General features: G+C 40.0%; 2 protein-coding genes across 2 annotated transcripts; both read left to right on the forward strand.

Annotated features, from left to right (window-relative positions):
* The first annotated feature begins 1,545 nt into the window (after positions 1-1,545).
* On the forward strand, positions 1,546-10,433 carry ttc22 (tetratricopeptide repeat domain 22). The gene is made up of 8 exons (XM_061034974.1): positions 1,546-2,173; positions 5,638-5,938; positions 6,076-6,131; positions 6,816-6,940; positions 7,161-7,279; positions 8,235-8,396; positions 8,575-8,727; positions 9,611-10,433. The coding sequence occupies exons 1-8, from the start codon at positions 1,911-1,913 to the stop codon at positions 10,148-10,150; spliced, it is 1,719 nt and encodes a 572-aa protein (XP_060890957.1). The 5' UTR covers positions 1,546-1,910; the 3' UTR covers positions 10,151-10,433.
* A 3,886-nt stretch (positions 10,434-14,319) lies between these two features.
* On the forward strand, positions 14,320-17,278 carry LOC132971414 (cornifelin homolog B-like). Its single transcript, XM_061034567.1, has 4 exons — positions 14,320-14,383; positions 15,455-15,559; positions 16,106-16,293; positions 16,735-17,278. The coding sequence occupies exons 2-4, from the start codon at positions 15,487-15,489 to the stop codon at positions 16,933-16,935; spliced, it is 462 nt and encodes a 153-aa protein (XP_060890550.1). The 5' UTR covers positions 14,320-14,383; positions 15,455-15,486; the 3' UTR covers positions 16,936-17,278.
* The last annotated feature ends 3,285 nt before the right edge of the window (positions 17,279-20,563 follow it).

A 20,563-nucleotide genomic window follows, 5' to 3' on the forward strand; every position in this document is an offset into this window, starting at 1 on the left:
ATGGGTTGTCTTCATTGGAGAAAACATGTAATGATACAGGTTGCCGTTCAAAGGAGAAAAGGTGATAGAAAAGTCCTCGGGGGTTTCATTCTAGTGGAGGAAATGTAATACAGCGTCACCTAGGCTGCTAGAAAACATTTGGTACACCCAATGCATGCAGCCTTTTTTTCCTTTTAAAGGCTTTATATGTGATTTTTTGATCCAGCAGATGTCGCCCTTGAGCACCAGCATGAAACCAGAACAACTCGCAGTGCATTGTTGTGTTAGCATGCTAATGCTAGCGATCTTTATTCTGCTCGTATCTTCACACTGCATGTAAATTTACCTGAAATGAGCATGATCTAGAAACACAGTTAAGCAGTGAGTACAGTATGTTATTCTTCTTTTCTCTAGTCCCTCAATTAAACAACTTTTATACACGAGGGGAGGAGTCAGCCGGCCGTCCGGGCGATGTAAACAAAGTGAAGATAGGACTCTGAAAACTCTGAAAACATCACAGACAGTGGGACTCGGGTGTTACACCCAGTGTAGACAGTCATGACTCACTGAGTTATTTTCAGAGGATATACTTGATTTCTATTATATTTAAGTGTGAAAAATCACATAGAAAGTCTTTAAAACTGCCCTTAGAAAGCATGTGTCCTCCACTGATTGGTTTCATTACCTGCATGTGTGTAACGAGGTGTATGATATTATGACTGACAACTGTGTTTATACTATTAAGAAACCGGTTTTCATTGAACGTTTGCCTTCCATTGGTGTGATGTTAAGCACAGTCCTATTGGACTTCTTCAAAGTTGATTTAGATGAATATGGACTCGGACTTGTCAGCTGATCTCTTTTAAAAATATCTCTCCTAAAGGTCTCTTTGAACTGAGGCTTCATACATTTTTCATGTTGTATTTTGAAAGCTTGCTCTTGTTGAAAACTCTGTTTGATGTGAGCCTTTTGAAATATTTCATTTTATAATCCACTTACAACACTAAACACCCTCTTCTTTTTGTTCCACCCTGTCTGGTTTATCATTGGGCACGTTTTTCCTCAGCTGGAAGAAAATGGATTTGTATGATAACGTAATCAGAAACACACAACAAAATGCTTCTCTTGTGTTTATCTGATGTTGTTGTGGCTTGCAGTATCATTAGCATACAAAGTCAAAGTTTGCTTTTGTTGCTCTCTTTGCAGAATATCTGCATTTCACCTCAAGCTATTTACACACCAAGAGCGCGTCATGCTAAACATGTTTTTCTATTTTCCTACATTTTTTTAAATTCTGAAATTTAATATTTGTTCCTTTTAAAGAAGTAACATGAAGTAGAAAACTTTTTTTTTTCATCTGGTCCACTTCAGAGTGTCCGTCAAACTGATCCTGATGGTTCACATTCTTCTGTTAGAGCTGACTCAGGCAGGGACAAAAACAAAGCTTTAAACTATTTTTACCCAACTCAAGACATGAATATTAGCATCCTGTCAAAATGGACTTCAAGAAATGTCAGCTTGCACTTGTGCTAAAGAGAAAAATGAGAAGAGAAAAGGCCAGACCAAGATAACTTTGAAGTAATGCGGTCGCCTTTTTCAGAAAAAAAAATGATATTGATGAAGGCTATCAATTTATGCACAAGAATCAGATTTGATTGTTATTCTTCATGAGAAAAACGTTGGAAATATTCATCCATATCTATACACCATGTCCCCCTTCGATGCAAATCCACTCCCTAGTCACTCCCAGGTCAAACCTGCTCAACCTGTCTGCAACGTGATGACTCGAGTGGGTGGTTAAATTATTTCACAACAGATTCAACTGTCGGCTCAGCAGGAAGAAAGAAATGAAGACAAAAATATAACTACAAGCAGATTTTTTTTTTGCAGATAAAGTTTCTTTTTTTTCTGTCAGGGGGCGGAGGTTGATCATGGAGGGAGACAGCACAGAGGACATAGAGTCTCTCATTGAGGATTTGGACTACATCCCTGGACACTTCCACCTGGAGCTCAACCTGAACTGTGATCCCGCCGGGCCGTTGAAGCTGAGACTCAGGGACACTTACCTGAAACAGGACAGCCTGCGAGGAGAGCTGGAGGCCGAGGCCGGGTGTCTTCAGTACGCCGTCAGAAATCTGTTGGGTTTGCTGGCCTTTCACCTGGAACAGCTGGAATCGGCAGAGGAAATATTCAGGTAAGGATTCACTCTTGATATAAACGGCAGGGTATTCTGAACGTCCAGCGAGTAAGGGGAGCCGTTTTAAGACGAAGGTGATTGCTGATTTTTGAAAGAGATCTTGAAGAGGGAACACCACACAGGTTGTCTTGCTTTAGCTGTGTGAGCAAACTGAGAAGCACTACATTAACTGTCCAAAAGGCAGAAGAGAAGCCAGCTGAAAATATAAAAAATGACCTTTGAGCAATTATTATGAACATCATTGAAAGTAAAAACCTTAAATTCAAAGACATTAATTAAGAATAATCTTAAATGCATGATGCTGCATAACAAACATGATTAACATATTCAAGCTTGGTAACGAGTGGCTTGACTGGCTCAAAGAAAAAACTATAAATATAAACATATCATGATAGTTGAAATGATCCATCAAGTACAATGAACAAAGTGTTGCTCCAGTGAGACGAGCACATGAATATCTTTACATTTATTATACGTTACATTTTTTAATGATAGTCTTTTTATTCTAACCTTTGTCATTTTTGTACCTGTAATATCCTAGGATCAATGGTTACAAGCGTTTTAATTTGTTATAGATTGTAAGAAATAGTTGTTTTTATCAATTCTAATGTTTGTATTGTATGAACGCTCATAAAGTACATATGATACAATCAATAGTACAATCAAGTTACAATAATGTAATCTAAATATTTGAAATATCCTGGCTCCATCATTTTTCAAACTAAGCATCTCATTATTGTTGATGGACGGCTTGCCTTCCCCACCCCCTTGCTCCCTATCCCTCTTCCTGCATCTTATCCCATCTCTCCCCCTATCCCTTTCCAAGCCCGGTGCAGTCTAGGCCTGTGAAGACTGTTTCGTCATGAGCCGGGGATCCGGCCGAAGATTTCTGCCTTTTAATAAGACAGTTTTTTCTTACCACTGTAACTTTTGCTGCTTTGTTAAAGTGCTCATGATGGATAGGCCGGATCTTTGTAACATAACAATAAGTAAGGTCTTTTACCTGCTTTTTGTAACATAACAATGAGTAAGGTCTTTTACCTGCTTTATGTAACATAACAATGAGTAAGGTCTTTTACCTGCTTTATGTAACATAACAATGAGTAAGGTCTTTTACCTGCTTTTTGTAACATAACAATGAGTAAGGTCTTTTACCTGCTTTTTGTAACATAACAATAAGTAAGGTCTTTTACCTGCTTTTTGTAACATAACAATAAGTAAGGTCTTTTACCTGCTTTTTGTAACATAACAATAAGTAAGGTCTTTTACCTGCTTTTTGTAACATAACAATGAGTAAGGTCTTTTACCTGCTTTTTGTAACATAACAATGAGTAAGGTCTTTTACCTGCTTTTTGTAACATAACAATGAGTAAGGTCTTTTACCTGCTTTTTGTAACATAACAATGAGTAAGGTCTTTTACCTGCTTTTTGTAACATAACAATAAGTAAGGTCTTTTACCTGCTTTTTGTAACATAACAATAAGTAAGGTCTTTTACCTGCTTTTTGTAACATAACAATGAGTAAGGTCTTTTACCTGCTTTTTGTAACATAACAATAAGTAAGGTCTTTTACCTGCTTTTTGTAACATAACAATAAGTAAGGTCTTTTACCTGCTTTTTGTAACATAACAATGAGTAAGGTCTTTTACCTGCTTTATGTAACATAACAATGAGTAAGGTCTTTTACCTGCTTTATGTAACATAACAATGAGTAAGGTCTTTTACCTGCTTTTTGTAACATAACAATGAGTAAGGTCTTTTACCTGCTTTTTGTAACATAACAATGAGTAAGGTCTTTTACCTGCTTTTTGTAACATAACAATGACTAAGGTCTTTTACCTGCTTTATGTAACATAACAATAAGTAAGGTCTTTTACCTGCTTCTTGTAAAGTGTCTCGAGATAACACTTGTTATGAGTTGACACAATACAAATAAAAATTGATTGATTGATTAGGCATTTCATTTTTGCTGACAGTTTTTCTTTCATAATAGTAACATTTTTGAATGCTATGGTGAAAGAACTAAAACAATCAATTCTAGCAGATCTGTGAGATTTATTAGACACAGCAGTGCTGTGAGCTAAATGCTAATACCCATATGCTAACATGCAATCAACGACGTTGCTACATGATAATGTTTCAGCATATAACGCTTACCATAACCCTTTTCACACATACGGAAATCTCCTGACAAACTCCGGCGATTTGTCTACCTGGAGGTTCTTCAGTCTACGTGTGAACGCAAACAGCCGCATTTTTCGCGCAGACTTTACCGGAAGTTTCTCCGGACAGACTCCTGGTATTTTTTCCGCAGAAAATCTGAGTGAGTTGATGTCTGAACGCGGCAGCATATACTCCGGAGATTTCAATTTGAACCAATAGAAAGAGAATCACGTTTATATAGTGACTGCATAAAGTGTCTGCACGCGACCACTACGATCTCCGTGCTCTAATTAAACGTCTGCATTCTGTTTTCTGTTCGTCAGTATGTTGTTCTCCTCTCTTTTCTGGATGTTGTCATTCCATTGGATTACACATAGCATTGATATAAAGACAAATATTCTCATTATGACGTCGTGTAGCGGACTCTGTTGCTTTGGCCGCTACTTCCACGTTGTTTATTTACGTCACGTCGTACCTCAGGAACGTAAGCTTAAAATATCGACCTGATTGTGGCATTTAAGGAAAGGTCAGGGGTCAGCAATCACTCAAAACAAGAAGGATTCATCCTCCTCTTGAGACCATGAACAACTTAAAAAATGTAATTGATTTAATTTCTTTTCTTTTTTTTTGTCATTCTATATTTTATTTATGCTTGATGAAGACATAATAAAGTTAGTTTAAATATTTTTTTTTGAGGTAGCAATAATAAAACATTCAATATTACAGATATTTTCCTCCTTTTAAATTAAATTAAGAAAAACGAAAATAACAGGCAAACATACCAGTAAACAGGCGTAGTGAGTAACACTAAGTGAACAACAACGACAGCAACAACAACAAAAAAAAAGAAAAGGATAAAACAATTCTCAAATACATGGATTTCAAGTTAAAAAAAAAATCTCTTTCTGAGTGGGCGCCAGTTTGCCTCGCAGTGAGTTCATGTACAGAGGCGGTTGTCCTTGAAGCAGGTGAGTTTGACTCTTCACAATTTTCTCTCTCTCTCTCTCTCTCTCTCTCTCTCTCTCTCTCTCTCCCTCTCTCTCTCTCTCTCTCTCTTTCTCTCTCCCTCTCTCCCCCTCTCTCTCTCTCTCTCTCCCTCTCTCTCTCTCCCTCTCTCTCTTTCTCTCTCCCTCTCTCCCCCTCTCTCTCCCTCTCTCTCTCTCTCCCTCTCTCTCTCTCTTTCTCTCTCCCTCTCTCTCTCTCTCTCTCTCTCTCTCTCTCTCTCGCCCCGGTTTTCTGACTCTAAAAGCCCAAGAATAAATCTCAGAATAAAAAACATTGTCTATTGGCCTTTTCAGAAGCATTTGTAAAGAAGACCCTGGTAACCTCAACGCCTGGGCCAACCTGGGCTACGTGTACGACAAGCTGAAGAGAGAGCTGGATGCCGGGGAGTGCGTGGAGAAAGTGTCCCACCTCATGGGATTAGATGCAGGAGAGGCCTCTCAGGAGGAGGCCAGGGTCCTGGCTGCTCGATGCCTCGCTGAACAGGCCTACGTGTACCCCTACGATGTGGAGCTGGACAGCGAGGAAGACCTGAGGGAGAGGCTGACGGCGGCGTTGACACTCTACAACAGAGCGCTGTACTATGGAGGGAATCTGGTGAGATCACAAACTCCATGTTACTACATGTTGCTGCTGTACATTAACATAAATATATAACAGACTATTCCAGCCAGTAAACTTCATTGTATTCCACATTAAGGGCTACTCATAAATAATATTGGGTTTTTTTTCAGATACCAATAGAGGAAAAACGAAGCTGGTATTTTAAAATGGCGACCATCTACATCAGGTACAAAAAGTGCAATCCAAACTTTACCTCTACACCTGTGAAGTTGAATTTGAATTCATTTATTTTAAAGTCTTTATATGTGATTTTTCACACTTAAATATATAAATCAAGTATATCCTCTGAAAATAACTCTGTGAGTCATGACTGTCTACAATGGGTGTAACACCCGAGTCCCACTGTCTGTGATGTTTTCAGAGTTTTCAGAGTCCTATCTTCACTTTGTTTACATCGCCCGGACGGCCGGCTGACTCCTCATTAGCATGCTAACACAACAATGCACCGCGAGTTGTTTTGGTTTCATGCTGGTGCTCAAGGGCGACATCTGCTGGATCAAAAAATTGCATATAAAGCCTTTAATAGGGACAATGCAATTTAACATAATTTCAATACAAAGCATGAAACTGATGTGCTGCATAAAGAGTTTATAGCTATTGCTAGCTGCCAACTTGTGTCCCCAGTTGGGCCTTTGTGTAAACAAACAGATTAAAATGTACAACATTCATCACATAAAACCTCATAACACTATATGAGGATAAATAAAAATACAACAATACAAATGCTATAAACCAGTTTAAAATAAAGTTTTAAGATACTAATTAAAAGTGGGTACAGCTCTGGCTTGCTTTGAGCCAGGATTTAAGTTTTACATGTATATGACCTGAAAATCCCATTTTCTCACTGCAGACTCGACGACATCGTAAAGACCAAAGACGACTCTGAGTACTCCAGACTCTCTCACTACAACAAGGGCCTGAAACTCCTGAAAGAATCTCTAGAATCTGAGAAAACACAAAACAAGGGTCAACACGGTATGCTACCTTTTGGATTTATCTGATTGGTTGTTCACCTATAGAGACATTTTGTTACATGTGCAGTGCTAAAAGTATTTGATTTAAAGTGCTTAAAGGACTGCTGTACAAAACCTTTGTTTTAGTATGAAATAAAAAATGGGATCTCCATGTGTAATCTGAAGGGGAGAAAAGGCCATTGGGTAGAAACTGTATAAAGTTTGGATTCGTCTCTCTTCAGCTCTCGCCTGGTGTTATGTTGGCCTCATGCTGGAGAGGAAGGAAGAGTTCAGCACTGTTCCCATGGCTATACACGACTGTGGCTTCTCCGCCTCTGATCCTCTGTCCTGCTATGGAACTGTGAGTTAACCCACACGTCTACATTTCTCAACAAATATCAGACAAGCTTTAAACATAACACAGCTATCTTCCCTGGACCTGAAGTGGGATATGTTGAGCCATTAAAGTGTCTAGTTGGACACTTTAATGCTAACCTCACAATTGTTTAAATCGCACCTTTAATGTTTGCACTGCCTGTTATTTAATGTCTGTTTTTTGATAATTTTGCACTATCTTCTTTTTAAACAACATATATAAACAACACAACTTCAGAAGGTCAACACTTTTTTATTTTTTATTTTTCATATTCAGGTCTAATTACAGATTGTTTTCCTCAACTGTTTAAAGGTTCTTGTTTAAATGTCACATATATTTTTATCCCTGCACGGGTTATGTACATTTCTTGTATAAGTCTATTTTTAATTGTACAGTTTAAGTTTGATTCATCTAGGGGTATTCTTTAAATCTTTTTTTTTTGGGGGGGGGGGGGGGGGGGGGTTAATATATATGTATGGGAGGGGGAGGGTGTCGGTTTTGTGGTTAATTCAAAATTCAAAACAAATGTTTCATGTCATGTCTTTGTAACCTGCTACTGGATGCTTTGAATTTCCCTCGGGATCAATAAAGTATCTATCTATCTATCTAGAGTCCATGGAAACTTCTGCTGTACTCCTAACCTGCTCAGAAGGAAGTTGATTTAAGATTTTGGGATTTCACTCAAATGAGTCAAATGATGCATTAAACGCCTCCTTGTATTGGACGACTCTAAATTGGGACGGTTAAAGAAAGAAAGCCCGGCTATGTCCGACTCTCTAGAAGTACAGCTTCAGGTCTAAAGGTCTAAAGACTGAAAAACGTTCTTATCCCAAACCCTGTGGCCTTCTGTCATTTTGCACGTTTCTTTGGCAGCTCAACTGACATTACTTTAGAAAAATCTTTAAAATAACATTTCATGTTGACTGTCTTGTGTCCTCAGGCCATAAAACTGGCCAGTGATGATGCATTCACTCTGAACCTTCTGGCAAAGGTCTTCTTCCTGCTGGGCAAACATGAGATGGCCACAGGGATCTGCAACATGGCCTTGAATGTGCTCCCGGACCCAGAGCTCAACTGGCAGGCCTACTGCACACGAGCCAAGGTACCGCAGCCGAATGCATGAACAAAGCTGGACAAAATGTCTCAATTATCATGTGGAATCCTTTGATTTGAAAATGTCCATGCATTGACAGTGGTTTAAAGATGCAAGAACTCACATATTTTGCACATATTAAATAAATGGCGTTCAATAGAAATATTTATGAAGGTTGTTCTTTTAGATCAGTATGATGCTCTACATCAGAGATCTGGAGATTGCCAAACAGGGTCATGGTGGTATCCCAGACCGACAGAAGCTAACTGAAGCCAGGAAAGACTTGGACAAGGTCCTGACTGTGCGTCCATGTCTGCGGACTCACCTGCAGATGGCACAGGTAAACACACAAACCATTAAAGGGATACTTCACCCATTTGCTTTAAGCTTTGTATCATTAGAAACCTGGTAGTATTTTTGAATGGTCGTGCATCCCGCCCTCATTTCCCCCTGAGATGGGAAATCTTTGTATTTCTGAGTCTGTAAAGGAGCTTCCAGTGACGCAAAATGAAGATTTTTGCATCACTGGTTACAGTTAGCGGGGTGAAACTACAATACTAGTTCCTCATATTTTCAACCACTGAAGCTACAGACCAATCACAGATCAGTGGGTGGGAACTCACTCCCAGAATCGAAACTTAACGTCCGCCATATTGCTTGGAAGCTATGCTAACAGGCTCTATGGATAAAGCCGATAATGGTGAAAAAATATAAATATAGCGGTAAGATGGCTGCTGCAGACAGGCCAGTCTCGTGTCTTGGCTGCTTCGGCCGCCGCTGTCCGCAGCAGCCGAGAAACAAAACCGGCCTGTCGTTGGCAGCAACCGTCTCAGGGCTATATTGCTGGGCGCCTGCCTGTCGGCGGCGGTGAGGACGAGGAGCCGGGGGCCGGCTCGAGCTGGGGCGGACTCGGAATCAGTTGTGTAAACGGCCTTATGTGTTGAAGTAAATGTGTCTGTAAATCTGACCTTGGTGGGAGTGGCCTGCGGTGCTGTGCATTCTGGGATTTGGTGTCTTTCATCCACATGAGCCAAAAATACACTTTCTGCCTTTTCTCGGCCAAGAAGGCACCAACTTCAAAATGTATTTCACATTCCTACATATATGACCCAATGTCAATACAGATTCATGTTTCAACGGGTGAAGTATCCCTTTAATAACGAGCAGTGCAGACAGATTTTCTACAGGGACTAGCCATAAAGATTGATTTCTTTCCCCTATAGGTGTACTACTACATGGGTGTAGACGCCCTCCAGGAGAGTCTTTTGGTGGATGAAGGGGCAGTGAACTGTGCTCTGGTGAGTCTGTCTCACGCTCTCCAGTTCGAGCTGAGCGACAGCCTGCCGGACCTCCACGTGCTCCGAGGACGCTGCCTCCTGCTGAAGGGCGAGGAGCAGAACGCCGCAGACTGCTTCAAGCAGGCCATGGAGCTGGACAGACCCAGGAGCACGGACACCACGGCCCTGCGCTGCCTCCTGCAGGCCCTCCTCGCCCTGTTCATGCAAGGAGGCCCGGACCCCAGCCACGCCACCACACAGCTGGAGCTGTGCGTGCAGAAAGCGGAGGAGAGGTACCCCGCAGACGTGGTGAGGGCCGAGCTGAGGTGCCTGTACAGGACTCACACGGACGAGGTGACGGAGTTGTCGCGGGCTCTGATCAGGACGGGCAGACTGAGCCTGGTGAGGAGGCTGCTGGACACGGTGGTGCCCAAACAGCTGGTTAAAAAGAACAGACCAATGTCCAGATCTTTCACAATTGCATGAAGCTAAATAAGACTTTTACAGGAAACAGGTACATGACGAAACCAGAGCGGAGTTAGTTATTTATCGGCAAAGTTGCAGATACATTAAACTGAGCTGAAGCTTTCTTTACTGCAGCTCTGTGTGTTTTGCTGTTTTTGACTTGCACATCTTTTGGAAGGGTTGGATCTTCATAGTAACCTGCAGTTACAGTGTTAATGAACAAACTTAAAATATCCTTTCAGCTTTTCTTTATGATGGATATTGACAGTGTAACATTCTACAATAAAAATGATAACCACCACTTGTTACCACCACGCTCTTCCATCAGCCATTTCACAGCCTCGATGCCTTCATGGACCGCAAGCAACTGCTGCAAGATCTTCACGTCCACAGAGCGCAAGTGAGCCTGCAGGGGAGAAAGAAGGAGATATGGAAATATTTATTAAAGGCTTTAAATGTGATTTTTCACACTTAAATGTAATAGAAATCAAGTATATCCTCTGAAAATAACTCTGTGAGTCATGACTGTCTACAATGGGTTTAACACCCGAGTCCCACTGTCTGTGATGTTTTCAGAGTTTTCAGAGTCCTATCTTCACTTTGTTTACATCGCCGGGACGGCCGGCTGACTCCTCCCCTCGTGTATAAAAGTTGTTTAATTGAGGGACTAGAGAAAAGAAGAATAACATACTGTACTCACTGCTTAACTGTGTTTCTAGATCACGCTCATTTCAGGTAAATTTACATGCAGTGTGAAGATACGAGCATAATAAAGATCGCTAGCATTAGCATGCTAACACAACAATGCAGCGCAAGTTGTTTTGGTTTCATGCTGGTGCTCAAGGGCGACATCTGCTGGATCAAAAAAATCACATATAAAGCCTTTAAGAGAAATGTCGAGCTGAAAAGAGAAAGTGGAAGTTATCAGAATATAATAGAATAGAATTACTTTATTGATCCCAAACTGGGAAATTGTGGCGTTATAGCAGCAAGTTATTGTGTTAACACACAATATAAGCAAATAGACACAATATAATATTAAATACAAAGTAAATAAGCACTAAAATCATATCATATCATATCAAAACTAAGAATGAGAATATAGACAACCAGGATTTAACTACTAAGCATTACTTCTAGTCTTAAATATGAAAGATGAAATACAACATACTTTGCTGGAGGTCGATGTAAATGAACAGTATTGACATGGGGAGCTGTCCAGAGCTGTGCAATCAGTGATACACAAGTTAAAGTGCAGGAGTGTAGACATGTTATCAGTAGAAAATATTCAATATAACGGCGAGTAGACAGACAAATAAAGTGAACTTGAGTGCAGGGATCATTTGTAAATTTAACATGTGTAGAACAGATTACACTATAGAGAGACAGATATTATCATAAAAGGGCCAATGTGAGGATACCCTGAAATAAGTCATTTCCAACATAGACTTTATTTCACTTTAAGTGAGACATTTCATGCTTTAAAATGCCTTCAAGAGCCTTCAAGTGGCCGTGTGACAGCTTGGATGTAATGTTTGAATAATTGAGTTGAGGTAATTCAGTGATTAAATAGTTGTGTGTGTGTGTGTGTGTAAACTTCAGCCTTGGCAGTAGCCAGATCTCAACCCACCGAAACACCCACCTGTAGAGACTTTGGATTTAAGAGCTCTTCACTTCACCAGTATAATAATCATGGGAAAATGTCTTTATGGGGGGGGGGGGGGGGGGGGGGGGGGAGTCTGCTCCTTCAGTAGATCTTCAAAAAAAGTTGAGAACATGTCTCCATTTTGGACCGTTGTAGAGCAGATTGTGAGAGTTTATCTGTTCAAGTTTGAATAAAACAATCCAAAAAGATAAACGTCATGGTGTGAAATATCTATGGAGATGACATTTATTCTCAAAGCCACAATCAGTGGCACCTGTTCATCAAAGGCTCCTTTCTGTGAAACTATCAGTAATGATGCTTTTACAGCAAGAAATGTGATAAGAATTCATGAGGATTAGGACCAAGGTGCTAAGAGAATTCAGATTCAGATTTTTTTATTGTCCCACAAGGGGAAATTTGCGTTTGCAACAGGAGCACACAGAAGACAAGAAACACAAGGACAACATCACCATAAAACATAAACCAAAACAGATTTTTTTAAAAATCAGACAACAAAGCAAAATATAAAACCAAATAAAAAACAGCTCAATAAAATCAGTCGAGCCCGTACCAGAATGGAAATTCAAGTTATTAAAGTGCAAAGTGGAGGTGTGCAAATGTGCAAAAAGAGCAACAAATACCTAATTATTGTTTAACTTATTAATTGCACTTGGTAGAAATGAGATGAGAATTGCACAATGTTTGGTCTAGTGATCTCATACTACAGGAGACGAGAAAGAGAATACTAAAGCACATTAGCTTAGCGTTTAGGGAGTCAAACCAGTTCTTAGCACTCACTCACTCACTGACGCTAACTCGTCACTCAGTTAGGAATCTCGACTATTCAACTGGAATCCTGGGTTGACTCCTCCCTGACTCTTTGTGACTCTCGTGAAAGGGATCACTCTTCATGTTGTAAAACGTACGTTCAAAAGACATTCACAAAAAACAGTTATTAACATTTTACTGTGACAATTACAAATGAGGGAGGGGGGAATGTTATTTTAGTCCTGGTTTCTGTAGCCATCATTGACACCGTATTTACACCCAGAACTCTTGGAGAGTTTTAAAAATGTGTAATCATGACAAAGTGTTTGATTCTCACATTTCACTGGGAGACACAAAAAGCAGCGGGTCTGATGATAGCGTGCTGTTTCATTCCCTGGAATCAAATTCAAAATTTCAATATTATTTTCCAAAAGCAATTAAATGTCTGTTAGGTGGGGGTTGTTTCTGTTATATAAATCCAATGAAGAAATCGTGAAACAGACTGGAGATTATAACACCATTTAATCGGCCGAGGTCTGACAACTTCATCAAACAAGCATGCTTACAAATCATCTTGACTGACAAAGTGCTGACTAAGTAACAGTGTTCACAGTGCTGCTTATATTCTGTTAAAAAGGTGCAACCCACAAATTCCTTTCTATTTGGGTGCATCTCCATAAACAATGAAGATGACATGACACTGATTTGTTTACGTATCAGATGTAGACTCTCTGTTTAGTAAACAGTTGCTGACAACATAAAGTTGGCTCCTATCCATACATAGATCTGCTACTACTTAGGTGCTTCACCCTTATAAGATTACAGCTTCAGACACCCAAAAGTAGAAGTGTTAACAGGTGGTAGACAGACTTGAATAATACAATTCACAAAGTTACCAAGATCAATGAATTTCATGAAAATTAGTACTAACAATGTCTTTGTTAAAACATTTGATATATTTTATTTGCGATATTACCAATTAAATAGGGGTTTCATATTCAGTTTTTATTTACATTTAACAAAACGTCACAACCTTTTAGGACTTTTAGGACAACCTTGTTGACAAAGTAAATCTTCAGCCCAATCTGAAGGATGACTGTGCTGACAGGAGTTCCATCACCAGAGGTCATTTGGCTTGACGTGAAAGTTGCTGTCTTCAGTATGTTTGATGTCTTGCCTTTCCCCATGCAGGTTACAATGAACTGTGCCAATGTGGAAATCCATAACTGTCGAACAGGTAGCACCGAAACTACTGTTGGTATTCATTTTATTTATACAACAAAAGAATTCTGGCTTCTCTGACAACAATGCAGCAGGCAGTACGCCTCCTCCGGTCTGGAATGGTTTGTTTGTGTTTTAACCAGAGAGGGTAGGCGGTTTTAAGGCACCCCAAAACGTCCGTTTAAGACACCCCTCGGTTTCGCCTGGCAAATGGAAAACAAACAAGGTGTTGCCGCGAAGGAAGCAGGCAAGCAAACTGGTTCTGATGTAATTGATTCTACCTGACCTAAAACGCCTCTGCATTTTTCTAATAAACATAGAACGCAGAATGGCTTCAAGACCGATGCAGAGCTGGCTAAACACTGAAGCTTCCGCGTGTGCGACGGCTCCAGAGAGGAGGGGACGGGAGGAGACAGCTCTCTCCAGCAAAAGAATGTCACTTTTATATATGTTTCGCTGGTAGCACTACTCTCAATGTTGACTGTTCACCTCGTTTGGTTCAGGTTCTGCAGCATTGTTTTTTTCTTACTCATTCTACACTCATGTCATGCCACTCCTTCTACATTCAATATTCGCTCACAGCTTTCCAAGGTGACAACAAGGCTTTACACCTTTGTCAGGTAAGATTTTAAGATTTGCTTTGAAAACAAATATCCAATGTTTCACCTGAAACATGAGAATCAAATAGAAGATAATCTTCTTAAAAATGTTGGAAGCTCATAAAATTAAGAAAAATGATGCTGGCAAAAAGAATGAAATTGTTGGTTATATTCAAGTATCTATCAGGTCATACTACCATTGGTAATTCTGAAGACTACACTTCAATTTTTGCATTTTAAAAGAAATTGAAAAGTTTCTACAACATTCAAATAGTTGCAATCTTACAGGAATGTACGTTTTTGTTAACATCATGGTGGTTCTTATGTTGTCAATGTCCTTTAAAAGCCAATTGGGTCACTCACCAGGTAACAAGGGTTGACAGTTTTGTCTGTCGCTGCAACGTCTTCCACTGTTGTTGACGTCTGTATTTGCAGTGGCAACAGATTAAAGATAATTGACTGACATTTTTGCCATGACGGCTGTTATTTTTAAGAGATTTCTCTGATATAACAGAAAGTGTGTCTATCAAGATGTTTACAAAAACAGAAGGCGTGAGAAGTTGAGTAGGCGTTGCTGCTGCTCAATCTGGCTACAGAGCCTACAGACTCCTTTTTTAACACATTACAGAAAACATAGGCCGTAGGATTTGGGGTGGCTGTGGCTCTGTGGTAGAAGCAGAAGTCTATCAACCCAAATTGCTCCTGCTGCTTCATCAGCATGAGTTGATTCGATGGCTTGTAAATGGAATTTCCAAACACAAAAGCTTGATTGTCAAGACACTTAGTCGATCGCTCTCTTACACAAATACTTTCATTAAAGAATGTTCGATCTTTTTATACATATATACAATATCTCATTAATACCAAATCACATTTTTTTTGCATTTGATATTCTATGAAAAAAAAGTTATAAGAAAGATGTGAAAACACATTTTCATATCTGTGATTGATCTGTGATTTGATATCTGTGGATTACATATTGTTGATTGTTCAAAATCTAATCCAGATCATCATCTCTGTTGTTAAAATGAATTCTTAAATGCATGTTATCAAGGTTTGTCCTGCTTTAATCTCTTATCTTTTTGTTAACAGGTTAAGTTTTGTGTCAGTGGAAAACATTTAAAATGAACATTGCAGCCCGCCCCCAGACAGAGTGGAAAACTGGTCTCTTTGACTGTTGTGAGGACGTAAGCTCATGTAAGACTCCGCACCACAACTTTTATTCACATCGGTATTTTGGGTGTAACGCTGCATTTGCCTGTTAAGTCCAATAAAGCCACTTTTTAAAGGCTATATGTGATTTGTTGATCCAGCAGATGTCGCCCTTGAGCACCAGCATGAAACCAAAACAACTCGCGGTGTATTGTTGTGTTAGCATGCTAATGCTAGCGATCTTTATTATGCTCGTATCTTCACACTGCATGTAAATTTACCTGAAATGAGCGTGATCTAGAAACACAGTTAAGCAGTGAGTACAGTATGTTATTCTTCTTTTCTCTAGTCCCTCAATTAAACAACTTTTATACACGAGGGGAGGAGTCAGCCGGCCGTCCGGGCGATGTAAACAAAGTGAAGATAGGACTCTGAAAACTCTGAAAACATCACAGACAGTGGGACTCGGGTGTTACACCCATTGTAGACAGTCATGACTCACAGAGTTATTTTCAGAGGATATACTTGATTTCTATTACCTTTAATGATTCATCACCACTCCAGTACATCTTCACACTTTCTATTTTTCAGGCTGCTATGGTTTCTTCTGCTGTCCTTGCCTCGCCTGCACGGTTTCAAACAACTTTGGAGAGAGCCGTTGTCTCCCGTTATGTGACATCTGCAGTCCAGCCATAACATCAGCTGTTGGGTTACCTCTGTGTGTGCCTCCTGCTGCCCTGTCTCTGAGGGTCGGCATAAGACAAGCATATGGTATCAAGGTAAAACATGTGTGAAATGATGCACATTGACATAAAACTGCAAGGCTCTCCAAGATTTTTTTATATTGTTGTTTCTAAACCATTTTTGACTTAAAACTTTTTTTGTGTTGATCCATAACAATCAAGCCAAATAATATCGACTTTGCACGAGAAACAGGAAATATTCAAGTGTAGGTTTAAAACTTACACAAGGTGCTGTTTATTATGATTATGCAAAATGCAAGTTGGCAGAAAAATAAAGCGACTCTACAAAAATGTATCTGATTCAGGAGATTTTATATTTGAAGTTAGAAGATACTCTTCTTGAAGTCGTACAAAAATGTGATTCTGACATATGACTGACATAATTTTAAAACCCTAATTTAATCAATTAAGTGAAGTGAAATGATACCTGAGAAATGCCGTAAAGTGATCGTAATCCATACACTTGGTTCTGCACAGGGAAGTGTCTGTAAAGACATCATTACCTCCTGTGTCTGTGTGTGGTGTACCTGGTGCCAGATGCATCGTGAGCTGAAATACCGTAAAAACAACCAGACTGTCATCGTCAACGCGCAGCCTCAACCAGTGATGATGGCTCCTGGAAACCCTCCCCCTGCTGGTTTCATGGGTCAGCCTGGAATGGTCATGAATTCATATTGAGCTTTGTGACCTTCTTTGGTCTGTTCTGACCTGTGAAGGAATTACAAAGATGTTGATTGCCTTGGAATCAGGACAGGCTGGTTCTTTAAAGCTATTCTCATGACAGTAGGGTCACGTGATTAGCTACTTCCCCTTTCTTTAACAACAATAATAATCAAGACAATAAATTATTTCGTACATCATGTTTATGTCAATCCAATGGGCTAGTAATCCTGGAGTGAAACTTGTTGTAGTTGGATTTTACACGCCTTCATAGTTTTTATTATACAAATACTTGTTGTTGCCTGTGTGTGGGTGAGGGTTAAATCAATAAACACTGCATTGGATATAAAAATCTGCTTCTTTTACATCTTTGGAAAAAGTGCACTGCTATCAAAATTAATTAAGACTCAATATTAAATCGATAATTTTCCTTTTACAGTTACAGTCAGTTACCAGTATTGCATAATTTTGGATTCCTAATAACGTCTTTGGTATATTGTACCTAACCCTTAGATCATGTAGCTGATGCCTGCCTACTGTTAAAAGAAAGGGAAATGAAGTCCTGTCCTGCATGTTGGCTTAGATGTACTTTGTAGTAACAAGAAGTGACAGAAGATGGCGACAAATTCTTAATGGAAACATATTAAAGAACACATGTATTACACACGAACAAGTATTTTCCAATTATACCTTTTAATTGCTAGTCTAGCAGAAAATAACAACAGAGACTCTTTTAACCCTTTGACAAAAAATTATTTGTTGGTAAAATTGTGTTCCTGCCTCTTCATTCAGCAAAATTTCAGCAACATCATAATAAGGTGAAACCCAAGAGGGTACAGCTCGTTGCATAGCTAGCGTGAACCTTGGACACAGAGTTGACCTGCTTTCTGTTGGGACAGGAAGGTGTCGAACAATGGTGGTTTGCTTGTGCTAGCTTGAAGTGTAGGTACAAGCAGCATATAAAGCCTGTAATGGTTTTTATCTTCTAATTCAAATACCTTTTTTTGCACTCAGGATTAACAAAGGGCCCTCTGTTTTCCCTATCTTTCACCCATCATAGTGATGTAATTTGATTGCAAATTGGTGGGTAATTGTAGCATTACTCCATGAATGAACTGATGAGGTGTTAAGAACAATTCTTCCAATACTCAAGTCACAAAACAAACACAGTTAATTAAATACCTTTGTAAAGTATATTATGCAATTTTATTTTTTTGTAGAAATCAAAATATGTCACACTACTGTTGGGCCTGCATCTCTGTGAGAAGCCTCATTTGATTTATTCACTGGGAGACCTAAAGGACTCTTAATCCCAGAATCCCCTGCAATACTTCACACCTACGTGTGACGAAAGGGGGGGACCGGAACCTCTCTTTTCTCATTGGAGGGGACCTGAGGTAAACCCCCCATGAAGCAGGCCAGGCTACAAAACTCCAAGACTTTCATTGTTCTTCCTCTTTCCACCTGCTGACTTCAAGTGTTCGGAGACACAAGCTCAATTCCAGTTTTCTGCAAGAAAAGTTTTGGCGCGCAGGTAATCCGCGGCCGGCAGTGTTCTGAATTCCGAGCTCGGATTGTCCAGTGAACGCATCTCAGTTTCTCGGAGAGCGTCAGACTATAACAGATTATCAGAACGATAAGGGTCTCATTCCATCCTGCCACGAAAGGACATCAACGGACATCTTTCCACTCGACGGAGAACATATCGAAGCCGCTGTTGCCGTAAGGGACCCTCGCCACCATCAGACGCCTCTACACCAGGACGGACAGAAGATCTGTTCCATCGCCGGACTCTTTTCCCTTCACCAATCGCGGGCAAAGCGATTCACAAGTGAGGCTTAATTAGGTCTGGCCAGAATTAGCTTTAGAGAGTGTTTTTAACAATTGTTTGATTGATGCAGAAACTGTCATTTTTATCTTTGTTGGACCGCTGCGTCCTGAGTTTTACCTGTCTAAAACTCTTGTTGTTCCCGTTTCGGACCGCTGCGTCCTATATGTGTTTATCGTAACAGCGTTATAACCGGGTATTACTCTTCTGATCAGAAAGGCCAGTGTAAGCCGTATTAACTTGAATTCGGCCATTGGTTTGTTTCTGTGAATGAAGGGAATTACTTCGAGTTGTGGCGCGGGATTCGGACTGTGATCCGGCCTCTTCAGGCACGCATTTCTCTCTTTCTTTTCTTCCCCTTTCACTAACGCACACAGACACACACACACACATATTCCCGTGTAGACGCACATCTGGGACTAACTCCACCACCGCGCCAGTACACACGTATGCTGCACACTCACACAGAGATCTGTACACTCGCCATTCAAACGCCTCAGAGACACAGATTGTGCAGGGCCGAACTCGGCCTCTTTAGACGATAGACCATGCCAGGTCTTTGTTAGGTGTGCGCCATCGGAAGGGCGACCACATGGGTACGAAGCCATCTCCCCCCTCTCTCCCCCTCCTCTCTCTCTCTCATCCACACACACACACACACACACACACACACACACACATCTCCATTCTTACTCCTCTTCCACAAGCCTTACTTGATAATGTTTGTTTGCTTAGATTAGTTTATAATAGTTCAATCAGGAGAGACAACTGATTAAAGACAATTATTTATTACAATGAGATATGGAAATGTTCCTTGACAGAAATAATTTTGGCGCTTGGACTCTATGGGGTGGGCGATGTGTAGAATGACAATTCTTCGCAACGTCAGAATAGATCCCCCCATGGAGTCCAGACACTGGTGGTGGTGAAGCTGATGACTTGATGAGACCAGATGGGATGATGATTCTGCAAGATGGCGGTGTTGGGGAGGTGGAGGGGCGCACGAAACATCAGCATGAAGGGACTAAGGGAGAGAAAGAATCATATTTAAAAGGGGAGCAGTACGGTGATAGGTTGAAAATAAGGGCGGAACACCATGCCATTGGTTAGATGAGTATCGCTGACGAGACAGCTGATTAACCAATGACAGCCCCCAGAAAATGACAGCTCAAGAATGACAGCGGAAACGAGAATGAGCGTGCAAAAAAGATGAACGAGAAAGACCCGATCGTGAAGGCAGTTATATAGTCTTCCTTACTGAACTTACGCTAGAGCTTCATTTATTTGTTTAATTAAGTCCATTGATTTTGGATTGATGTTGCTTTGTTTAAATAAATTCTGTTCTAATTTAAGAGAGCAGTTGTTTGTGATTACTGGTGTATTTGCATTGTGATATAAGCTGGGTGTGAAGGCTTTGTGTACGGATTTCACGCCTTCAATTTATTAAATATAATTATTAATTATTAATAATATTAGTAATTAAATAACTAATTTGAGACTGATTTGAGTGATATTTTGGTTATATTTCCATGATTACAGGGTGGTGCCCCAAGAGTTGATTAAACATAGTTTAATGATATTGTTATTTATATTATTAATAATTAAATATAATTATTAAAGAATATAACCAAAGCTGACTTGATACAACCCCAACACTACTCTATTGTGAGCTATTCTAAACGTTTTACATGACTTTGATCCGGGTTGTGCAACATGCAAAAGACTCACTCCATATCAGAGGCACATCCCTTGAATTTCATTTGCTTCAAGGTTTAAACAAGGTGTACGGCTCACTCGGGTAAGACCTTTTATCTTCTA

The sequence above is a fragment of the Labrus mixtus genome, chromosome 3 (assembly GCF_963584025.1).
Source record: "Labrus mixtus chromosome 3, fLabMix1.1, whole genome shotgun sequence".
Lineage (NCBI taxonomy): Eukaryota > Metazoa > Chordata > Actinopteri > Labriformes > Labridae > Labrus > Labrus mixtus.

Bases quoted from the DNA above. Each gene is read 5' to 3' on its own strand.
- LOC132971414 (XM_061034567.1), top strand. From the start codon at position 15,487: ATGAACATTGCAGCCCGCCCCCAGACAGAGTGGAAAACTGGTCTCTTT. The intron at 15,560-16,105 runs GTAAGACTCCGC...TCTATTTTTCAG, and splicing joins TTGTGAGGACGTAAGCTCAT to GCTGCTATGGTTTCTTCTGC. The intron at 16,294-16,734 runs GTAAAACATGTG...GGTTCTGCACAG, and splicing joins GACAAGCATATGGTATCAAG to GGAAGTGTCTGTAAAGACAT.
- ttc22 (XM_061034974.1), top strand. From the start codon at position 1,911: ATGGAGGGAGACAGCACAGAGGACATAGAGTCTCTCATTGAGGATTTG. The intron at 5,939-6,075 runs GTGAGATCACAA...GTTTTTTTTCAG, and splicing joins TGTACTATGGAGGGAATCTG to ATACCAATAGAGGAAAAACG. The intron at 8,728-9,610 runs GTAAACACACAA...TTTCCCCTATAG, and splicing joins CTCACCTGCAGATGGCACAG to GTGTACTACTACATGGGTGT.